The sequence below is a fragment of the Periophthalmus magnuspinnatus genome, chromosome 10 (assembly GCF_009829125.3).
Source record: "Periophthalmus magnuspinnatus isolate fPerMag1 chromosome 10, fPerMag1.2.pri, whole genome shotgun sequence".
Taxonomy (NCBI): Eukaryota; Metazoa; Chordata; class Actinopteri; order Gobiiformes; family Gobiidae; genus Periophthalmus; species Periophthalmus magnuspinnatus.
The window spans coordinates 13,806,472-13,828,404 of NC_047135.1; the positions used below are offsets into that span (position 1 = coordinate 13,806,472).

The window sequence follows — 21,933 nt, forward strand, 5'->3', positions numbered from 1 at the left end:
AGTATCAAAATGACTCAATACCGCCACCTCAAAATTTTAAATACATTACGGCAATGAGAGACCTTTTTCATCGTAGACAATTTAAATTTGGTATATACATAGAAGATGTTAAGACAAGTAAAAAAATATATTGTGACCCCACCCTAAACCCTACAGGAAGTCGGCCATTTTGGGTGGAACCCCATTTTTCAAAATTTTACCTCTCACATTTGGATTTTTTGCGCCGTGGATTTTCATTCAAAAAACTTGCAAATTGGTGAAAATGAACGAGACCCATGTGGGATTACAGAGAACTCTCTTGGATTTTTCTACATCATAAAATGTGGGTGTGGCCAGCCTTCAAATTAAAAAGCAATATTTTGAAGGGTTAAAGTGTGCATAACTCACACATGCAGTGTCCTATTTCCCGGCATTAATATACATTTTGTTTAACATCTTGATTTGCACGAATTGATATACAATTTGCATGTGTCAGAATTTTTTTTGCTCCGCAGCGCCCCCTTGAACTTTTGAATTGTACCAAAAAAATTACTTTGACGTAAACATTTGAAATTTGACATGGACAATTGGGTTGGTAAACTGAACAAAAAAATCAAAACGTAAATACCTAAAATTTCAAAGGTGTTGCCATGGCAATGTCTGACATTTCTCATTGAAATACATTGGTTTTGGTTAACTGGGATGAAAAATAATTACTTTGTCATAGACCATTGAAATTTGGTACACATATTCCTCTCATCATACTGAACAAAAAAGCCAATGAAGATATACCTCTATTTCCAAGAATTCAGGCGTGACAATGTCATAAATGGTCTCAATGAAAAGAATGGAGTAGTATTACTCAGTCGCTGATTTTGGGGGGAGGGGCGATGTAAGCGGGAACGAAAGGCAGGATCTCCGCGGTGGCATGTACCCCGCGGTCGCAAGGGGTGGCGAGGGCCTTTATCACTGCTTGCAGTTTTAATTAGGCCCGAGCCTGGGACTCCGTCCCGGCGAGGGACTCATTAAAACCGCGTCCGAAACCCAGAAAATGGCAAAAATCAAGTAGTAAACACGCCCCGACATGGCAGTGAGTGGTGTCAAAAATTAGAACTCGACGAGCTCTAATTGTCACAAAAGACCCCGAGAAAAAATAACGAAAGATGACTCGGTAGCGCCACCTCAAACTTTGATTTTCATGGGGCCAATGGGAGCCCGACTCGGAAAAAAGTCGACGTAAAAATCCGAAACTCACATCAAAAAATAGTACATGTCGGGACATGACAAAAATGATATTATGGCCCCGCCCTAAAATGTACAAGACGTCGGCCATATTGGATCAAACCCGAGAACGACAAAAGTGCACACCCTCACATTCAGGACATTTTCTCGCCCAGTTTTCATCACAAACACGTCAAATTTGGCCAAATCCCTCTAAACCCATGTGTGATTAAAGATTAACAATTACATTTTGATTATGACTTTGGGTGTGGTCAGGGTGAATTTTCAACAAAATCGCAATTTTTGCAATATTTCAATAAAATATTTCTCTTTCACACATTTTTTGTTGGGAAAGCGCTAATACAGCGTTTATGCACATTTGTAAGCTGAACGCAATGGTATGCAAATCAAGGCACTCTCTCACAAAATGGCTCTCTAGCGCCCTCTTCAAATTTCATTTTCAAAAATTCGTAGAAGACAAGCGATTTGTCGTGGACGTGTGAAGAAATTCACAGGGGCCTTATTTGTGATGGGGCACAATGTGAAAAAGTCACATGACTGTAGCTGTTATGGTTTAGGAGAAAAATAATGGGTGGAAAATGCGTTTCCATTATTCTTCTTCTTCTTCTTCTTCTTCTTCTTATTTTGGTCGCGACTTTGAATCCACTTTTGACCCCCTGAACGTTAACGAAAAGTCAATTTTATTGGACCCAAAATTCAAGATTGGTGAAAAATTAATTATTTTGATGTTCAAAAAAATTAATGTCTCAAAATGACTCAATAACGCCACCTCAAAATTTGAAATACATTGCGGCAATGAGAGACCTTTTTCATCGTAGACAAATGAAATTTGGTACAAACATAGAACATGTCAAGACAAGTAAAAAATGATATTATGACCCCACCCTAAACCCTACAGGAAGTCGGCCATTGTGGGCGGAACCTCATTTTTTCAAAATTTTACCTCTCACATTTGGATTTTTTGCGCCTTGGATTTTCATTAAACAAACTTGCAAATTTGTCAAAATGAACTAGACCCATGTGGGATTATAAGCAACTCTTTTGGAATTTTCTAAGTAATAAAATGTGGGTGTGGCCAGCCTGCAAAGAAAAAAGCCATTTTTAAAAGTTTTTAATTGCATGTAACTCACACAGTTAGTGTCCTACGTCCCGGCATGAATATACTTTTTTATTCAAAATGTTGATCTGAACACATAGATATACAATTTACACAGGTCAGATTTTATATTGCTCCACAGCGCCCCCTCAAACTTTGATTTTATGGGGCCAATGGGAGCCCGACTCGGAAAAAAGTCAACTTAAAAATCTGAAACTCACATCAAAAAATAGAACATATTGGGACATGAGAAAAATTATATTATGGCCCCGCCCTAAAATGTACAGGAAGTCGGCCATATTGGATCAAACCCGGGAACGACAAAAGTACGCACCCTCACATTCAGGATATTTTCTCGCACAGTTTTCATCACAAACACATCAAATTTGGCCAAATCCCACTAAACCCATGTGTGATTAAAGATTATCAATTTTACTTTGATTATGACTTTGGGTGTGGTCAGGGTGAATTTTCAACAAAATCGCAAATTTATGAATATTTCAAAAAAATATTTCTCTTTCACACATTTTTTGTTGGGAAAACGCTAATACAGTGTTTATGCACATTTGTGAGCTGAACGCAATGATATGCAAATCAAGACACTCTCTGACAAAATGACTCTCTAGCGCCCTCTTCAAATTTTATATTCAAAAATTCGTCGAAGACAATCGCTTTGTTGTGGACTTGTGGAAAAATTCACAGGGGCCTTATTTGTGATGGGGCACAATGTGAGAAAGTCACATGACTGTAGCTGTTATGGTTTAGGAGAAAAATAATGAGTGGAAAATGCATTTCCATTATTCTTCTTATTATTATTATTTTGGTCGCGACTTTGAATCCACTTTTGACCCCCTGAACGTTAACGAAAAGTCAATTTTATTGGACCCAAAATTCAAGATTGGTGAAAAATTAATCATTTTGATGTTCAAAAAAATTAATGTATCAAAATGACTCAATATTGCCACCTCAAAATTTGAAATACATTGCGGCAATGAGAGACCTTTTTCATCGTAGACAAATTAAATTTGTTACAAACACAGAAGATGTGAAGACAAGTAAAAAATTATATTATGACCCCACCCTAAACCCTACAGGAAGTCGGCCATTGTGGGCGGAACCCCATTTTTTCAAAATTTTACCTCTCACATTTGGATTTTTTGCGCCTCAGATTTTCATTCAAAAAATTTGCAAATTGGTCAAAATGAACTAGACCCATGTGGGATTATAGGGAACTGTCTTGGATTTTTCTACATCATAAAATATGGGTGTGGCCAGCCTGCAAAGAAAAAAGCAATATTTTGAAGTGTTAAAGTGAGCATAACTCACACATGCAGTGTCCTATTTCCCGGCATATACATTTTGTTTAAAATCTTGATCTACATGAAATGATATACAATTTACATATGTCAGAATTTTTTTTACTCCACAGCGCCCCCTTGAACTTTTGAATCGGCCCAAAAAAATTAATTTGACGTAAACATTTGAAATTGGGCATGGACATTTGGCTTGGCAACCTGAACAAAAAAGTCAATAAGAACATACCTCTAATTTCAAAGGTGTTGCCATGGCAATGTCTGACATTTCTCATTGAAATACATGGGTTTTGGTTAACTGGGATGAAAAATATTTACTGTGTCATAGACCATTAAAATTTGGTACACATATTCCTCTCATCATACTGAATAAAAAAGCCAATGAAGACATACCTCTATTTCCAACCGTTCAGGCGTGACAATGTCATAAATGCTCTCATTGGAATGAATGGAGTAGTATTACTCAGTTGCTGATTTTGGGGGGAGGGGCGATGTAAGCAGGAACGAAAGGCAGGATCTCCGCGGTGGCGTGTACCCCGCGGTCGCAAGGGGTGGCGAGGGCCTTTATCACTGCTTGCAGTTTTAATTAGGCCCGAGCCTGGGACTCCGTCCCGGCGAGGGACTCATTAAAACCGCGTCCGAAACCCAGAAAATGGCAAAAATCAAGTAGTAAACACTCCCCGACATGGCAGTGAGTGGTGTCAAAAATTAGAACTCGACGAGCTCTAATTGTCACAAAAGACCCCGAGAAAAAATAACGAAAGACGACTCGGTAGCGCCACCTCAAACTTTGATTTTCATGGGGCCAATGGGAGCCCGACTCGGAAAAAAGTCGACGTAAAAATCCGAAACTCACATCTAAAAATAGTACATGTCGGGACATGACAAAAATGATATTATGGCCCCGCCCTAAAATGTACAGGAAGTCGGCCATATTAGATCAAACCCGGGAATGACAAAAGTGCACACCCTCGCATTCAGGACATTTTCTCGCCCAGTTTTCATCACAAACACTTCAAATTTGGCCAAATCCCTCTAAACCCATGTGTGATTAAAGATTAACAATTACATTTTGATTATGACTTTGGGTGTGGTCAGGGTGAATTTTCAACAAAATCACAATTTTTGGAATATTTCAATAAAATATTTCTCTTTCACACATTTTTTGTTGGGAAAAGGCTAATACAGCGTTTATGCACATTTGTGAGCTGAACGCAATGATATGCAAATCAAGGCACTCTCTGACAAAATGGCTCTCTAGCGCCCTCTTCAAATTTCATTTTCAAAAATTCGTAGAAGACAATCTATTTGTCGTGGACGTGTGAAAAAATTCACAGGGGCCTTATTTGTGATGGGGCACAATGTGAGAAAGTCACATGACTGTAGCTGTTATGGTTTAGGAGAAAAATAATGGGTGGAAAAAAAATTTCCATTATTATTCTTTCTCTTATTATTTTGGTCGCGACTTTGAATCCACTTTTGACCCCCTGAACGTTAACGAAAAGTCAATTTTATTGGACCCAAAATTCAAGATTGGTGAAAAATTAATTATTTTGATGTTCAAAAAAATTAATGTATCAAAATGACTCAATAGCGCCACCTCAAAATTTGAAATACATTGCGGCAATGAGAGACCTTTTTCATCGTAGACAAATGAAATTTGGTACAAACATAGAACATGTCAAGACAAGTAGAAAATTATATTATGACCCCACCCTAAACCCTACAGGAAGTCGGCCATTGTGGGCGGATCCTCATTTTTTCAAAATTTTACCTCTCACATTTGGATTTTTTGCGCCTTGGATTTTCATTCAACAAACTTGCAAATTGGTCAAAATGAACTAGACCCATGTGGGATTATAAGCAACTCTTTTGGAATTTTCTAAGTAATAAAATGTGGGTGTGGCCAGCCTGCAAAGAAAAAAGCCATTTTTAAAAGTTTTTCATTGCATGTAACTCACACAGTTAGTGTCCTACGTCCCGGCATGAATATACTTTTTTATTCAAAATGTTGATCTGAACACATAGATATACAATTTACACAGGTCAGACTTTATATTTCTCCACAGCGCCACCTCAAACTTTGATTTTATGGGGCCAATGGGAGCCCGACTCGGAAAAAAGTCAACTTAAAAATCTGAAACTCACATCAAAAAATAGAACATATTGGGACATGACAAAAATGATATTATGGCCCCGCCCTAAAATGTACAGGAAGTCGGCCATATTGAATCAAACCCGGGAACGACAAAAGTGCGCACCCTCACATTCAGGATATTTTCTCGCACAGTTTTCATCACAAACACTTCAAATTTGGCCAAATCCCACTAAACCCATGTGTGATTAAAGATTATCAATTTTACTTTGATTATGACTTTGGGTGTGGTCAGGGTGAATTTTCAACAAAATCGCAAATTTATGAATATTTCAAAAAAATATTTCTCTTTCACACATTTTTTGTTGGGAAAACGCTAATACAGCGTTTATGCACATTTGTGAGCTGAACGCAATGATATGCAAATCAAGACACTCTCTGACAAAATGGCTCTCTAGCGCCCTCTTCAAATTTCATTTTCAAAAATTCGTCGACAACAATCGCTTTGTTGTGAACTAGTGGAAAAATTCACAGAGGCCTTATTTGTGATGGGGCACAATGTGAGAAAGTCACATGACTGTAGCTGTTATGGTTTAGGAGAAAAATAATGGGTGGAAAATGCGTTTCCATTATTAGGCCCGAGCCTGGGACTCCGTCCCGGCGAGGGACTCATTAAAACCGCGTCCGAAACCCGGAAAATGGCAAAAATCAAGTAGTAAACACGCCACGACATGGCAGTGAGTGGTGTCAAAAATTAGAACTCGATGAGCTCTAATTGTCACAAAAGACCCCGAGAAAAAATAACGAAAGACGACTCGGTAGCGCCACCTCAAACTTTGATTTTCATGGGGCCAATGGGAGCCCGACTCGGAAAAAAGTCGACGTAAAAATCCGAAACTCACATCTAAAAATAGTACATGTCGGGACATGACAAAAATGATATTATGGCCCCGCCCTAAAATGTACAGGAAGTCGGCCATATTAGATCAAACCCGGGAATGACAAAAGTGCACACCCTCGCATTCAGGACATTTTCTCGCCCAGTTTTCATCACAAACACTTCAAATTTGGCCAAATCCCTCTAAACCCATGTGTGATTAAAGATTAACAATTACATTTTGATTATGACTTTGGGTGTGGTCAGGGTGAATTTTCAACAAAATCACAATTTTTGGAATATTTCAAAAAAACATTTCTCTTTCACACATTTTTTGTGGGGAAAAGGCTAATACAGCGTTTATGCACATTTGTGAGCTGAACGCAATGATATGCAAATCAAGGCACTCTCTGACAAAATGGCTCTCTAGCGCCCTCTTCAAATTTCATTTTCAAAAATTCGTAGAAGACAATCTATTTGTCGTGGACGTGTGAAAAAATTCACAGGGGCCTTATTTTTGATGGGGCACAATATGAGAAAGTCACATGACTGTAGCTGTTATGGTTTAGGAGAAAAATAATGGGTGGAAAAAAAATTTCCATTATTAGGCCCGAGCCTGGGACTCCGTCCCGGCGAGGGACTCATTAAAACCGCGTCCGAAACCCAGAAAATGGCAAAAATCAAGTAGTAAACACTCCCCGACATGGCAGTGAGTGGTGTCAAAAATTAGAACTCGACGAGCTCTAATTGTCACAAAAGACCCCGAGAAAAAATAACGAAAGATGACTCGGTAGCGCCACCTCAAACTTTGATTTTCATGGGGCCAATGGGAGCCAGACCCCGAGAAAAAATAACGAAAGATGACTCGGTAGCGCCACCTCAAACTTTGATTTTCATGGGGCCAATGGGAGCCCGACTCGGAAAAAAGTCGACGTAAAAATCCGAAACTCACATAAAAAAATAGTACATGTCGGGACATGACAAAAATGATATTATGGCCCCGCCCTAAAATGTACAAGACGTCGGCCATATTGGATCAAACCCGAGAACGACAAAAGTGCACACCCTCACATTCAGGACATTTTCTCGCCCAGTTTTCATCACAAACACGTCAAATTTGGCCAAATCCCTCTAAACCCATGTGTGATTAAAGATTAACAATTACATTTTGATTATGACTTTGGGTGTGGTCAGGGTGAATTTTCAACAAAATTGCAATTTTTGCAATATTTCAATAAAATATTTCTCTTTCACACATTTTTTGTTGGGAAAACGCTAATACAGCGTTTATGCACATTTGTGAGCTGAACGCAATGGTATGCAAATCAAGGCACTCTCTCACAAAATGGCTCTCTAGCGCCCTCTTCAAATTTCATTTTCAAAAATTCTTAGAAGACAAGCGATTTGTCGTGGACGTGTGAAAAAATTCACAGGGGCCTTATTTGTGATGGGCCATAATGTGAGAAAGTCACATGACTGTAGCTGTTATGGTTTAGGAGAAAAATAATGGGTGGAAAATGCATTTCCATTATTCTTCTTCTTCTTCTTATTTTGGTCGCGACTTTGAATCCACTTTTGACCCCCTGAACGTTAACGAAAAGTCAATTTTATTGGACCCAAAATTCAAGATTGGTGAAAAATTAATTATTTTGATGTTCAAAAAAATTAATGTATCAAAATGACTCAATAGTGCCACCTCAAAATTTGAAATACATTGCGGCAATGAGAGACCTTTTTCATCGTAGACAAATTAAATTTGTTACAAACATAGAAGATGTGAAGACAAGTAAAAAATTATATTATGACCCCACCCTAAACCCTACAGGAAGTCGGCCATTGTGGGCGGAACCCCATTTTTTCAAAATTTTACCTCTCACATTTGGATTTTTGTGCGCCTCAGATTTTCATTGAAAAAATTTGCAAATTGGTCAAAATGAACTAGACCCATGTGGGATTATAGGGAACTGTCTTGGATTTTTCTACATCATAAAATATGGGTGTGGCCAGCCTGCAAAGAAAAAAGCAATATTTTGAAGTGTTTAAGTGAGCATAACTCACACATGCAGTGTCCTATTTCCCGGCATATACATTTTGTTTAAAATCTTGATCTACATGAAATGATATACAATTTACATATGTCAGAATTTTTTTTACTCCACAGTGCCCCCTTGAACTTTTGAATCGGCCCAAAAAAATTAATTTGACGTAAACATTTGAAATTGGGCATGGACATTTGGCTTGGCAACCTGAACAAAAAAGTCAATAAGAACATACCTCTAATTTCAAAGGTATTGCCATGGCAATGTCTGACATTTCTCATTGAAATACATGGGTTTTGGTTAACTGGGATGAAAAATATTTACTGTGTCATAGACCATTAAAATTTGGTACACATATTCCTCTCATCATACTGAATAAAAAAGCCAATGAAGACATACCTCTATTTCCAACCGTTCAGGCGTGACAATGTCATAAATGCTCTCATTGGAATGAATGGAGTAGTATTACTCAGTTGCTGATTTTGGGGGGAGGGGCGATGTAAGCAGGAACGAAAGGCAGGATCTCCGCGATGGCGTGTACCCCGCGGTCGCAAGGGGTGGCGAGGGCCTTTATCACTGCTTGCAGTTTTAATTATTATTATTATTCTTTATTTTGCTCGCGACTTTGAATTCACTTTTGACCCCCTGAACGTTAACGAAAAGTCAATTTTATTGGACCCAAAATTCAAGGTTGGTGAAAAATTTATTATTTTGATGTTCAAAAAAATTAATGTTTCAAAATGACTCATTAGCGCCACCTCAAAATTTGAAATACATTACGGCAATGAGAGACCTTTTTCATCGTAGACAAATTAAATTGGGTACAAACATAGAACATGTCAAGACAAGAAAAAAATTATATTATGACCCCACCCTAAACCCTACAGGAAGTCGGCCATTGTGGGCGGAACCCCATTTTTCCAAAATTTCACCTCTCACATTGGAATTTTTTACGCCTCGAAATTTCATTCAAGAAACATGAAAATTGGTCAAAATAAACTACACCCATGTGGGATTATAAGCAATTCTTTTGGAATTTTTTAAGTTATAAAATGTGGGTGTGGCCAGCCTGCAAAGAAAAACGACGTTTTTTAAAGGTTTTATATGCGTGTAACTCACACAGTTAGTGTCCTATGTCCCGGCAGGAATATACTTTTTTATTCAAACTGTTGATCTGAACACATAGATATACAATTTACACAGGTCAGACAATAAATTGCTCCACAGCGCCCCCTTGAACTTTTGAATTGGACCAAAAAAATTACTTTGACATAAACATTTGAAATTTGGCATGGACATCCCTATTGCTACACTGAACAAAAAAGTCAATGACACAATACCTCTATTTTCAAAGGTGTTGCCATGGCAACCTCTGACATTTCTCATTGAAATACATGGGTTTTGGATAACTGGGATGAAAAATTCTTACTTTGTCATAGACCATTGAAATTTGGTACACATATTCCTCTCATCATACGGAACAAAAAAGCCAATGAGAACATACCTCTATTTTCAACTATGTTACTGTGGTAACATAATAAATGTGTCATTGAAATGAATGGGGTTCAGAGTACTGGACTTTGTTGTAGAATAAATAGATGCTCTACACTCATCAAACTATGGCCTAAAATTCAAGATTGGCAAAACAAGTTGTATTTTCATGTGGAAAAAAAATAACGTATGAAAATGACTCAATAGCGCCACCTCCTAATTTGAAATACATTGCGGCAATGAGAGACCTTTTTCATCGTAGACAAATGAAATTTGGTACAAACATAGAACATCTCAAGACAAGTAAAAAATTATATTATGACCCCACCCTAAACCCTACAGGAAGTCGGCCATTGTGGGCGGAACCCCATTTTTCCAAAATTTTACCTCTCACATTGGAATTTTTTACGCTTCGGATTTTCATTCGAGAAACATGAAAATTGGTCAAAATGAACTACACCCATGTGGGATTATAAGAAACTCTTTTGGAATTTTCTAAATTATAAAATGTGGGTGTGGCCAGCCTGCAAAGAAAAAAGCCATTTTGTACAGTTTTAAATTGCATGTAACTCACACAGTTAGTGTCCTACGTTCCGGCATGAATATACTTTTTTACTCAAACTGTTGATCTGAACACATAGATATACAATTTACACAGGTCAGACAATAAGTTGCTCCACAGCGCCCCCTTGAACGTTTGAATTGGACCAAAAAAATTACTTTGACATAAACATTTGAAATTTGGCATGGACATCCCTATTGCTATACTAAACAAAAAAGTCAAAGACGCCATACCTCTATTTTCAAAGGTGTTGCCATGGCAACGTCTGATATTTCTCATTGAAATACATGGGTTTTGGATAACTGGGATGAAAAATTCTTACTTTGTCGTAGACCATTGAAATTTGGTACACATATTCCTCTCATCATACTGAACAAAAAAGCCTATGAGAACATACCCCTATTTTCAACTATGTTACCGTGGTAACATAATAAATGTGTCATTGAGATGAATGGGGTTCAGAGTACTGGACTTTGTTGTAGACTAAATAGATGCTCTACACTCATCAAACTATGGCCTGAAATTCAAGATTAGCAAAAAAGTTTGTATTTTGATGTTCAAAAAAATTAACGTATCAAAATGACTCAATAGCGCCACCTCAAAATTTGAAATACATTGCGGCAATGAGAGACCTTTTTTATCGTAGGCAAATGACATTTGGTACAAACATAGAACATGTCAAGACAAATAAATAAATTATATCATGACCCCACCCTAAACCCTACAGGAAGTCGGCCATTTTGGGCGGAACCTCATTTTTTCCAAATTTTACCTCTCACATTTGGATTTTTTGCGCCGTGGATTTTCATTTAAGAAACTTGCAAATTGGTCAAAATGAACTGGCCCCAGTTGGGATTATAGGGAGCTGTCTTTGATTTTTCTACATCATAAAATGTGGGTGTGGCCAGCAATCAAAGAAAAAAAACATTTTTTGAAGTGTTAAAATGCGCATAACTCACACATGCAGTGTCCTATTTCCCGGCATTAATATACATTTTGTTTAAATTCGTGATCTACACGAAATGACATACAATTTACACGTGTCAGAATTTTTTCCGCTCCACAGCGCCCCCTTGAACTTTTGAATTGGACCAAAAAAATTACTTTCACATAAACATTTGAAATTCGGCATGGACATGTGGCTTGGCAAAATGAACAAAAAAGCCAATAAGAACATACCTCTGTCTGCAACTATGTTGCTGTGGTAACATCATAAATGTGTCATTGAAATGAATGGGGTTCAAAGTACTGGACTTTGTTGTAGACTAAATAGATGCTCTACACTCACCAAACTATGGCCTAAAATTCAAGATTGGCAAAAAAAATGTGTATTTTGATGTTCAAAAAAATTACCGTATCAAAATGACACAATAGCGCCACCTCAAAATTTGAAATACATTACGGCAATGAGAGACCTTTTTCATCCTAGACAAATGAAATTTGGTACAAACATAGAACATGTCAAGACAAGTAAAAAATTATATTATGACCCCACCCTAAACCCTACAGGAAGTCGGCCATTGTGGGTGGAACCCCATGTTTTCAAAAATTTACCTCTCACATTTGAATTTTTCGTGCCTCTAATTTTCATTCAAGAAACTTGCAAATTGGTCAAAATGAACTAGTCCCATGTGGGATTATAGGGAACTCTTTTGGAATTTTCTGTTATAAAATGTGGGTGTGGCCAGCCCGCAAATAAAAAAGAAATTTTTAAAAGTTTTTAAATGCGTGTAACTCACACATTTAGTGTCCTATGTCCCATCAGGAATATACTTTTTTGTTCAAAATGTTGATCTGAGTGCATAGATATACAATTTACACATGTCAGACATTATATTGCTCCACAGCGCCCCCTTGAACGTTTTAATGGTACGAAAAAGATTACTTCATCGCAAACATTTGAAATTTGGCATAGACATCCCGATTGCCATACTGAACAAAAAAGCCAATTAGAACATACCTCTAGTATTAGTCATACTCATTTTGGGGGGAGGAGCGATGTAAGCGGGAACAAAAGGCACGATCTCCGTGGTGGCGTGATCTCCGCGGTCGCAAGGGGTGGCGAGGGCCTTTATCACTGCTTGCAGTTTTAATTATTATTATTATTCTTTATTATTTTGGTAGCCGGATTGAAGCCATTTTTGACCCTCTGAACATTAACGAAAAGTTTTATTGGACCCAAAATAAAAGTTTGATGAAAAATTTATTTTGTTGTTAAAAAAAATGTATGTTTCAATATGACTCAATAGCGCCTCCTAAAAATTTTAAATACATTACAGCAATGAGAGACCTTATCATAGACAAATGAAATTTGGTACAAGCATAGAATATGTCAAGACAAATAAAAATGATATTATGACCCCACCGTAAACCCTACAGGAAGTCGGCCATCGTGGGCGGAACCCAATTTTTTCAAAATGTTCAATTTTAGAATTTTTTGCACCAAAATGAACTAGACCCATGTGGAATATAGGTGACTCTCTTTTTTAAGTCATAAAATGTGGGTGTGGCCAGCCTGCAAATAAAAAAGGCATTTTTTTAAGATTTAAATTGCGTGCAACTCAGACATGCAGTGTTCTATTTCCCGGAATTAATATACATTTTGTTTAAAATCGTGTAGTATTACTGAGACGCTGATTTTGGGGGAGGGACGACGTAAGCGTGAACAAAAGGCAGGATCTTCACTGTGGCATGTACCCCGTGGTCGCAAGGGGTGGTGAGGGCCTTTATCACTGCTTGCAGTTTTAATTATAATTATTAAAACTGCAAGCAGTGATAAAGGCCCTCGCCATCCCTTGCGACCGCGGGGTACATGCCACAGTGAAGATCCTGCCTTTCGTTCCCGCTTACATCGCCCCTCCCCCCAAAATCAGCGACTAAGTAATACTACTCCATTCATTCCAATGAGAGCATTTATGACATTGTCACGCCCGCACGGTTGGAAATAGAGGTATGTCTTTATTGGCTTTTTTGTTCAGTATGATGAGCGGAATATGTGTACCAAATTTCAATGGTCTATGACAAAGTAATTATTTTTCATCCCAGTTAACCACAGCCCATGTATTTCAATGATAAATGTCAGACGTTGCCATGGCAACACCTTTCAAAATAGAGGTATGGTGTTGTTGACTTTTTTGTTCAGTATAGGAATAGGGATGTTCATGCCAAATTTCAAATGTTTGTGACAAAGTATTTTTTTTACATGCCATTTAAAATTTTCAAGGGGACGCTGTGGAGCAATGTAATATTTGATATGTGTAAATTGCATATCTATTCACTCAGATCAAGATTTTGAACAAAATGTATATTAATGCCGGGAAATAGGATACTGCATCTGTGAGTTTTGCTCACTTTAACATGTCAAAATATTGCTTTTTTCTTTGATTGGTGGCCACACCCACATTTTATGATGTAGAAAAATCCAAGACAGTTCCCTATAATCCCACATGTGTCTAGTTCATTTTGACCAATTTGCAAGTTTCTTGAATGAAAATCCAAGGCGCACAAAATCCAAATGTGAGAGGTAAAATTTTGGAAAAATGGGGTTCCGCCCACAATGGCCGACTTCCTGTAGGGTTTAGGGTGGGGTCATAATATAATTTTTTTTTCAAATTTTGAGGTGGCGCTATTGAGTCATTTTGAAACATTAATTTTTTGAAACATCAAAACAATAAATTTTCGCCAACCTTGAATTTTGGGTCCAATAAAATTGACTTTTCGTTAACGTTCAGGGGGTCAAAAATGACTTCAAAGCGGTAAGTATAATAATAATAATAATAATGGAATTTTTTTTTCCACCCATTATTTTTCTCCTAAACCATAACAGCTACAGTCATGTGACTTTCTCACATTGTGCCCCATCACAAATAAGGCCCCTGTGAATTTTTTTCTGAAGTCCACGACAAATCGATTGTCTTCTACGAATTTTTGAAAATGAAATTTGAAGAGGGCGCTAGAGAGCCATTTTGTGAGAGAGTGCCTTGATTTGCATATCATTGCATTCAGCTCACAAATGTGCATAAACGCTGTATTAGCGTTTTCCCAACAAAAAATGTGTGAAAGACAAATATTTTATTGAAATATTCCAAAATTTGCTATTTTGTTGAAAATTCACCCTGACCACACCCAAAGTCATAATCAAAATGTAATTGATAATCTTTAATCACACATGGGTTTAATGGGATTTGGTCAAATTTGACGTGTTTCTGATGAAAACTGGGCGAGAAAATGTCCTGAATGCGAGGGTGTGCACTTTTGTCGTTCCCGGGTTTGATCCAATATGGCCGACGTCCTGTACATTTTAGGGCGGGGCCATAATATCAGTTTTGTCATGTCCCGACATGTACTATTTTTTGATGTGAGCTTCAGAAATGTGGTCAAATAATTGTATCTGAGTACTACCTGCCTCTGTTAGCAACTACTTAATTAATACCCCAACCCTCTAACCTCTTAATGAAGAACCAGTCATTTGTTTGAACATGTTTATTAGGGGCATAACAAGACAATGCTTTTGAAAAATACCATCTATGGACCAAATCAAAATCTGGGCCAACCCGAGAACTAAACCAGGACTAGACCAGGATTAAACCAGGCCCAAACCACTCCCACCTTTACTGTACATTTAAAATAAAGGATTATACTGGCCCCATAAATTCTTTGCATTTTTGCCTTGGTTTTGAAACAGGATTGGGATTAGACAGGTTATGTAAGGATGAAGTAATCCCTGGAGTTGTTTGAGAAAGAGTTTAGTCTGTGAAATAAAACTGGACATATACAGTAAACAACAACAGTAAACAAGGGGCTATAGTCTGGATGCTGTGAGGTTGAACTGAACAATGATCCATTCCTCCTGTTCATTATTATATTGTTTTTGTCAGAGCCTCTCAAATTATGATTCACACGAGCGCTAGATCACGCTTTTCAACACAAAAAATTACAATTTCTTCCTCTAAAATCCAAACCACATGCTTTAATTGACAGAGGATTGGCTGTAGATCTCTATAAAAACATCCAAGCTGATCACTGACCATTAGAAATAACTGGATTTGTATTTGATTAATTGCACATCCCTATGGTCAAGTGCTGATCAGAGTCTTTCATAGTGCTATTTTAAATGCTCTTTTAGTCTTTTTACCAGTGGGTGGAATATTTATGCACTCCATACTCACTAGTGGTAAAGAGACTATTGTAGCCACACCTCCCCGGGGACAGTCTCCATGGCATGGGTCACTTCTACCTCCATCAACGCCCACACAGATGTGGTTTTCAGATTCTAGAAGTAATGATATCATTCTCCCAGATGATGGGGCAAAAGCCAGATTTTCTGATTGATTATGCTGTACTTTGCAATGAAATATCCAAAAGGTAAATTCACAAATGTTGAACCCGATCATTTCTATTGGTGACTAGACCCCAGAACTCACTGTTTTACAACACAAATCCCATAAGCTTTTAGTCTTTATTTTTGGCCAATCCACCTCTCATTCACAGAATTACGAGTCGCAAGCTGCTGTGTTTTTTTTTTATTTTTTTTATTGGCTTCAAAATCTCTAGAACAGTGTTTTTCAACCACTGTGCCGCGGCACACTAGTGTGCCGTGAGATATTGTCTGGTGTGCCGTAGGAAATTATCCAATTACACCTAACTGGTCTAAAAAATATTTTTTGAAAACAAATTAATTATTATCCGCAAATAATGTGCCGTTGTCGAATGTCTGCGCTGTCTAGCGACTGGCAGAGTAACCATGTGATACTCTTCCATATCAGTAGGTGGCAGCATGTAGCTAATAAGTAGCTGCTAATTGATTTCAATTTGAGACAAGAGAATTAGTGATACGTGGATGCATCAGGTGACAGCGGCATTGTGGCTAGCGGGACTATATGGTGAGAGTGATGGAGAAGTTTTTGAAAAGGAAAGATGCTGACTGCGAACCGGACCCTGGGCAAAACTCAGACCCAGATGAAGGCCCAAGTATGAGTGGAGATCAAAAGAAAGCAAAGACGGTTAGCTCAAGCAAAACCTCTGGCGCACGGCAATACAGCGAAAGCTATATTTCATTTGGATTTACTTTCACTGGAAATCCAATGAAACCGACTCCGTTGTGCTTGGTGTGTGGTGAAAAGTTATCCAACAGTGCTATGGTCCCAAGTAAACTTAAACGGCATCTTCAAACGAAACACCCTTCCCTTCAAAACAAGAATGCGGACTATTTTGTTCGCCTGCGTGAACACACGGAGAAACAGGCAACTATTATGAGAAAAAACACAAAAGTGAACGAGAGAGCCCTTAAAGCTAGCTACCACGTTGCTGAACTTGTAGCTAAGTCAAAAAAGGCGCACACTGTGGCAGAGACATTAATACTTCCCGCCTGCAAAGCCATTGTAAATGAGATACTCGGTTCTGAAGCAGCTAAAGAAATAGCCAAAGTTCCTCTCTCAGATAACACAATTTCCAGACGTATTGATGACATGTCTGCAGATATCGAAAGTGTGGTTTTGGAAAAGATCCTTATCAGTAAGAAATTTGCATTGCAGCTTGATGAGTCTACTGATATTAGTGGGCACGCTCAACTCTTAGCCAATGTGCGTTTTGTGGATGGAGACGCAATCAGAGAAAACTTCTTTTTTTGCAAGGCATTACCTGAAAAAACAACAGGATGTGAAATTTTTCGGGTCACATCAGAATATCTTGAACAAGGAGGACTTAAGTGGGAAAACTGCACGAGCGTTTGCACTGATGGAGCTGCAGCTATGGTCGGGCGCACCAAAGGCTTTGTAAGCAGAGTGAAGGAAAGAAACCCAGATGTGATTGTTACGCACTGTTTTTTACACCGTGAGGCCCTCGTAGCCAAGACTTTACCAGCAGACCTAGTTCCTGTGTTGGATGATGTTGTGCGCATCGTAAACTTTGTAAAGTCGCGACCCGTGAAAAGCCGCATATTTGCGTCCTTGTGTGAGGAAATGGGAGCGGAGCATAAAGCCTTGCTGTTTCATACGGAGGTCCGGTGGTTGTCGCGCGGCAAGGTCTTGGCCCGTGTGTATGAGCTGCGGGAGGAACTTAAAGTGTTTCTGACAAATGAGAGGTCCGATTACACAAAGCTGCTTGCAAGTGATGAGTGGTGTGCAAGACTGGCATACCTGGCAGATATTTTTCTTCATCTGAATGAACTGAATACACGAATGCAAGGCCGAAATGAAAACCTGCTTACAAGTACAGATAAAATAAATGGATTCCAATCAAAGGTAAAACTCTGGCAACAACATGTGGAAAATGGCAATCTTGAAATGTTTACACTCACCAAGCGATGGCAAGATGTTCACACTGCTGCATTGTGTGAGATAATAGTTAAACATTTAAAAACTCTTGAGGAGAAGATGTCATTTTATTTTTCTTCAGCCTCCACTGAATGCCTTGACTGGGTTAGGGACCCATATAGCTCAGCATCAGTTGGTGGAAAGGACATGACTTTACAGGAGCAAGAGGAACTAACTGAACTGAGACAAAACCGTGGTTTAAAGCTAAGATTTGCTGATTTACCTTTGGACAGTTTTTGGTTAGCTACTGCCAAGGAGTTCCCCATTCTGGCAAACAAAGCTATTTTGACATTGCTTCCATTTTCCACGACATATCTGTGTGAGGTGAGCTTTTCAAGCCTGACTGCTATAAAAACTAAAAACAGAGAGAGACTGAGAGCTGTTGAGCAAGAGCTTCGTGTGTGTCTTTCTTCAATTCCTGCCAGGATATCAGCTCTGTGTTCATCCAAACAGGCCCAGGTTTCACACTGAGTGAGTAGAAATATTTTATTTTATTATAAAATGCTTTTTTGTGTGTTTATTTGATTCCTGTTCAAAATACTTTGATGAGAATTACTTTATATTGTAAATATAGGATGCAGAGTTTCATTTTTTAACATTTTCTGCTGATGGTGTGCCTTGTGATTTTTTTCAATAAAAAAAATGTGCCTTGGCTCAAAAAAGGTTGAAATACACTGCTCTAGAAGCCACATTCAAATTGAAAGAACAGAATTATTTAAAATGCTCAGGGCTTGTATTACATGTGCGAATGAAAAAAAAAATACAACTCCATGTATGTTTTTCATGAGGAAGTTATATGATAACAGATCAGAAACTAGTGTAATATGGGCTCTTTAAAGCTCACGAGTCAATTTTGTGGAATATAGGACTGATGAAGTGACGTCCTCTGTGTTCTTCATAAGGTATTCTTCCGCGGAGCTTCGGTGAACGCCATCAGAGGGTTCCCCATGAGCGCCACCATGTTCCTGACCTATGAACTGTCTCTGCAATTCTTTAGAGGACTCTGAGAACTGAATCATCACATCCCTGCCCGGAGAGGGCCCCGAGTTCAAACCACCACCACAGACCTGCAACGTGAGGGCCCCAAATTGAACTGCCACCACAGACCTGCACCGTGAGGGCCCCAAATTGAACTGCCACCACAGACCTGCACCGTGAGGGCCCCAACCTGAACCATCATGATAGACCTGCAGCAAGAGGGCCCAAACTGCATCACTACCACATACCTGCCTTGAGATAGCTACACCACAAGGGGCCTAAACTGAACCATCTTCAGAGACTTGCAAACTGCATCACCACCACAGAGAGACCTGCACCATGGGGGCCCCAGTATGAATTACCACCATAGTCCTGTAGCTAGACGATAACACATTTTGAAGTGTGATATATTGCTGAATTAAATACAGTAATATTGAAACAAACTTATGCCAGATAAACAATTATAGCCTAAGACTAGATTTATACCACAAAACTATTCTATTACTATTACTATTCTATATACTATTTACAATATTGCTAAAAAAAAACATGAGTTGCAAAAAATAAACAGTAGAATGAAACACTTTAATTTGCACCTGTAAGGATGCCTTTTACAGCTCAAATCCCATTCCACTGATCAAAAAAATAACCAAAGACAAGAAAAGAAAATGTACAGTTGACAAATATTGACCCCCAAAAATATTGTCCCATATATAATATATTAAATGATAATTGTACAGTATTTGTCATGACAGGCCTAGCTGCAGCATGAAGGACCCAAACTGAGATCTTTTTTGAACTTGTGAAATTGTGACTCTATATTTCCAATACATCTGCACCATATCAGGTACTTATAATCAATAAATGCGATAACCACAACCTGACAAACATAGATTTCATCATAGAGATATCGGTGGAAAGCAGCTTGAGTCTTAACTCTTTAAATGGCTTCTAGCTGATTGTTGTTTTTTTTTCACCTTTGAGCAAAATGCGAACATAGCGTATGAGCATCTCTTGAGGTCAAATAAGTCCACTGTGTAACGCCTGCATGTAATTATGAAGTGTTTTATTGTCTGAGAATCAGGAAGTGTACTGTTGGCACACTAGTTATTGTTAGCATTAACGTGATGGCAAAACTCTGCTCTGGTTTCGGAAAGTTGTGAAAAGTGCTTATAAACTCATTGTGGTGAGTAATTAGGATGCTCTGAATACATATGGTCAGTGAGGAATAACTTTGGACCACTGCAAACCATTTCAAATGAACTAGTTCTGTTTTTTCACATTTTTAACAGTGTATGGATACTTTTATTACAACCAGAAAACTACTTCAGGTAATTGTGAAAAGTGAATTTGACTTGAAATGTAATTAGAAAATAATTAGTTAGATAAGTTAGATAATTTAGTTTTTCGAGTGAAGTGTTAATGCACAGGGAGTGACACTGTTGTTACATCTGTTTGTATATAGTGTGTTTCTTATATTAAGAAAAGGGTGCTTTTGACAAGTTTTTAATGTTTTGAATGTAAGATTCATGAATTAGCTTTTTACTTTAATCACTTTATTATTGACATGTGCTCATTAGATTTTAGCATTTTACATAATCGACTTTCATTTAGATTTTAAACATATTTTTTGTTAGTTTTAATTGTGTGTGTGTGTGTGTGTGTATATATATATATATATATATATATATATATATATATATATATATATATATATATATATATATATATATATATATATATAGTAAATTATGTAAATATGTGAAATGTCACTTTGACTGAGGACCACATGCCTCTCTCTCTGTAAATAATAAACGTTTTTAATTGCATGTATTGTATAATGTTTTTTGTGGTTTTGTTCTGAGTTTAGGTGTTTAGTCACACTTTAACTTTAACTAGTACGCTAACTACATATCTGTACACAATTGTACAAAAGTGAAAAACAGGTAAACCAACCAGGACCTAAACCCAATAAATAGGGACTGAATGAAGACTAAAGCCATGACAAAACTTGGACTAAACCAGGTCTAAACCAGAACCAAAACCGTGACAAAAACTGGACCAAACCAAGTCTAAACCGGGAATAAAACATGTCAAAAATAAACTAGCGCAACAGAATTCATGTTTATAGACAACCCTGAAAGAATAACAGATCATGTGAGTTTGTAGATAAAGTTTTCTGAGTTAAATACTTTGTTTTCTGAAGTATTGTCTGTGTCCTGCTGATAACAAAACATCTGCACAAATACTGCTCATTGTGACGTCGACAAGAATTGTGATTTCAAACAGCAGCCACAAGAGGGAGCCATAACACTTCTGTTCTCAAAAGCCAACTGCAAAAACTATAATCCCGTCCCTTCTGCATCAAATCCACACAATTTGGTTAAATACAGCCTAAATAAACTCTGTTATCAGCATTTTTTAGAAAGGCTAGTGTCAAGCAGTGGTAGAACAATACGAAGTTCAAGTATTAAAGTACTTTAATTAAGTAAAGTACAGATGCCTAAAATTTGTACTTAAGTACATTTTAAAGTAAATATGTTTTACTTTTATTTCACTACATTTGAGAGCAGGTAGTTATACTTTCTACGATTACAGTACAATTTTTAAATGAAAAAAAGTATTATTTTTATTATTGTTTGAAACCTGCTGAAAAGTGAGAGGGTTTATTTTTAACACGTTCAGAGTTTGAGAAAACAAAAATATACAAACAAAAACAACTCAAAAATATAACTGATTCAAATGTTTCTGCTGATTATTTAGCACAAATCTTTATCAAAATTGATTAATTTGAGGCTTTATTAGATCTCAAAATCTGTGCGAAATACGTTTTACTGTTTGAGTACATTTTTAAACAGGTACTGTTGCACTTTTACTTGAGTACATTTTTTCATGTATACTTTTATTTTTACTTAAGCATTTCTTTTATTTATTTATTTTTTCTCTTT

General features: G+C 37.6%; 1 protein-coding gene across 3 annotated transcripts in view; it reads left to right on the forward strand.

The window, feature by feature from the left end:
• slc25a48 (solute carrier family 25 member 48) overlaps positions 1-20,580 on the forward strand; it is a 66,602-nt gene extending 46,022 nt beyond the window's left edge. Inside the window, exons 5-6 of one of the 3 annotated variants that reach the window (XM_055224954.1) lie at positions 18,910-19,033; positions 19,115-20,580. In XM_055224954.1, coding sequence (XP_055080929.1) covers positions 18,910-19,014 — 105 coding nt within the window. In that variant the 3' untranslated portion in view covers positions 19,015-19,033; positions 19,115-20,580. Of the gene's footprint in view, positions 1-18,909 lie in introns of all 3 variants that reach the window. The other 2 variants (XM_055224953.1, XM_055224952.1) reach the window with 2 other exon arrangements.
• Positions 20,581-21,933: the final 1,353 nt, after the last annotated feature.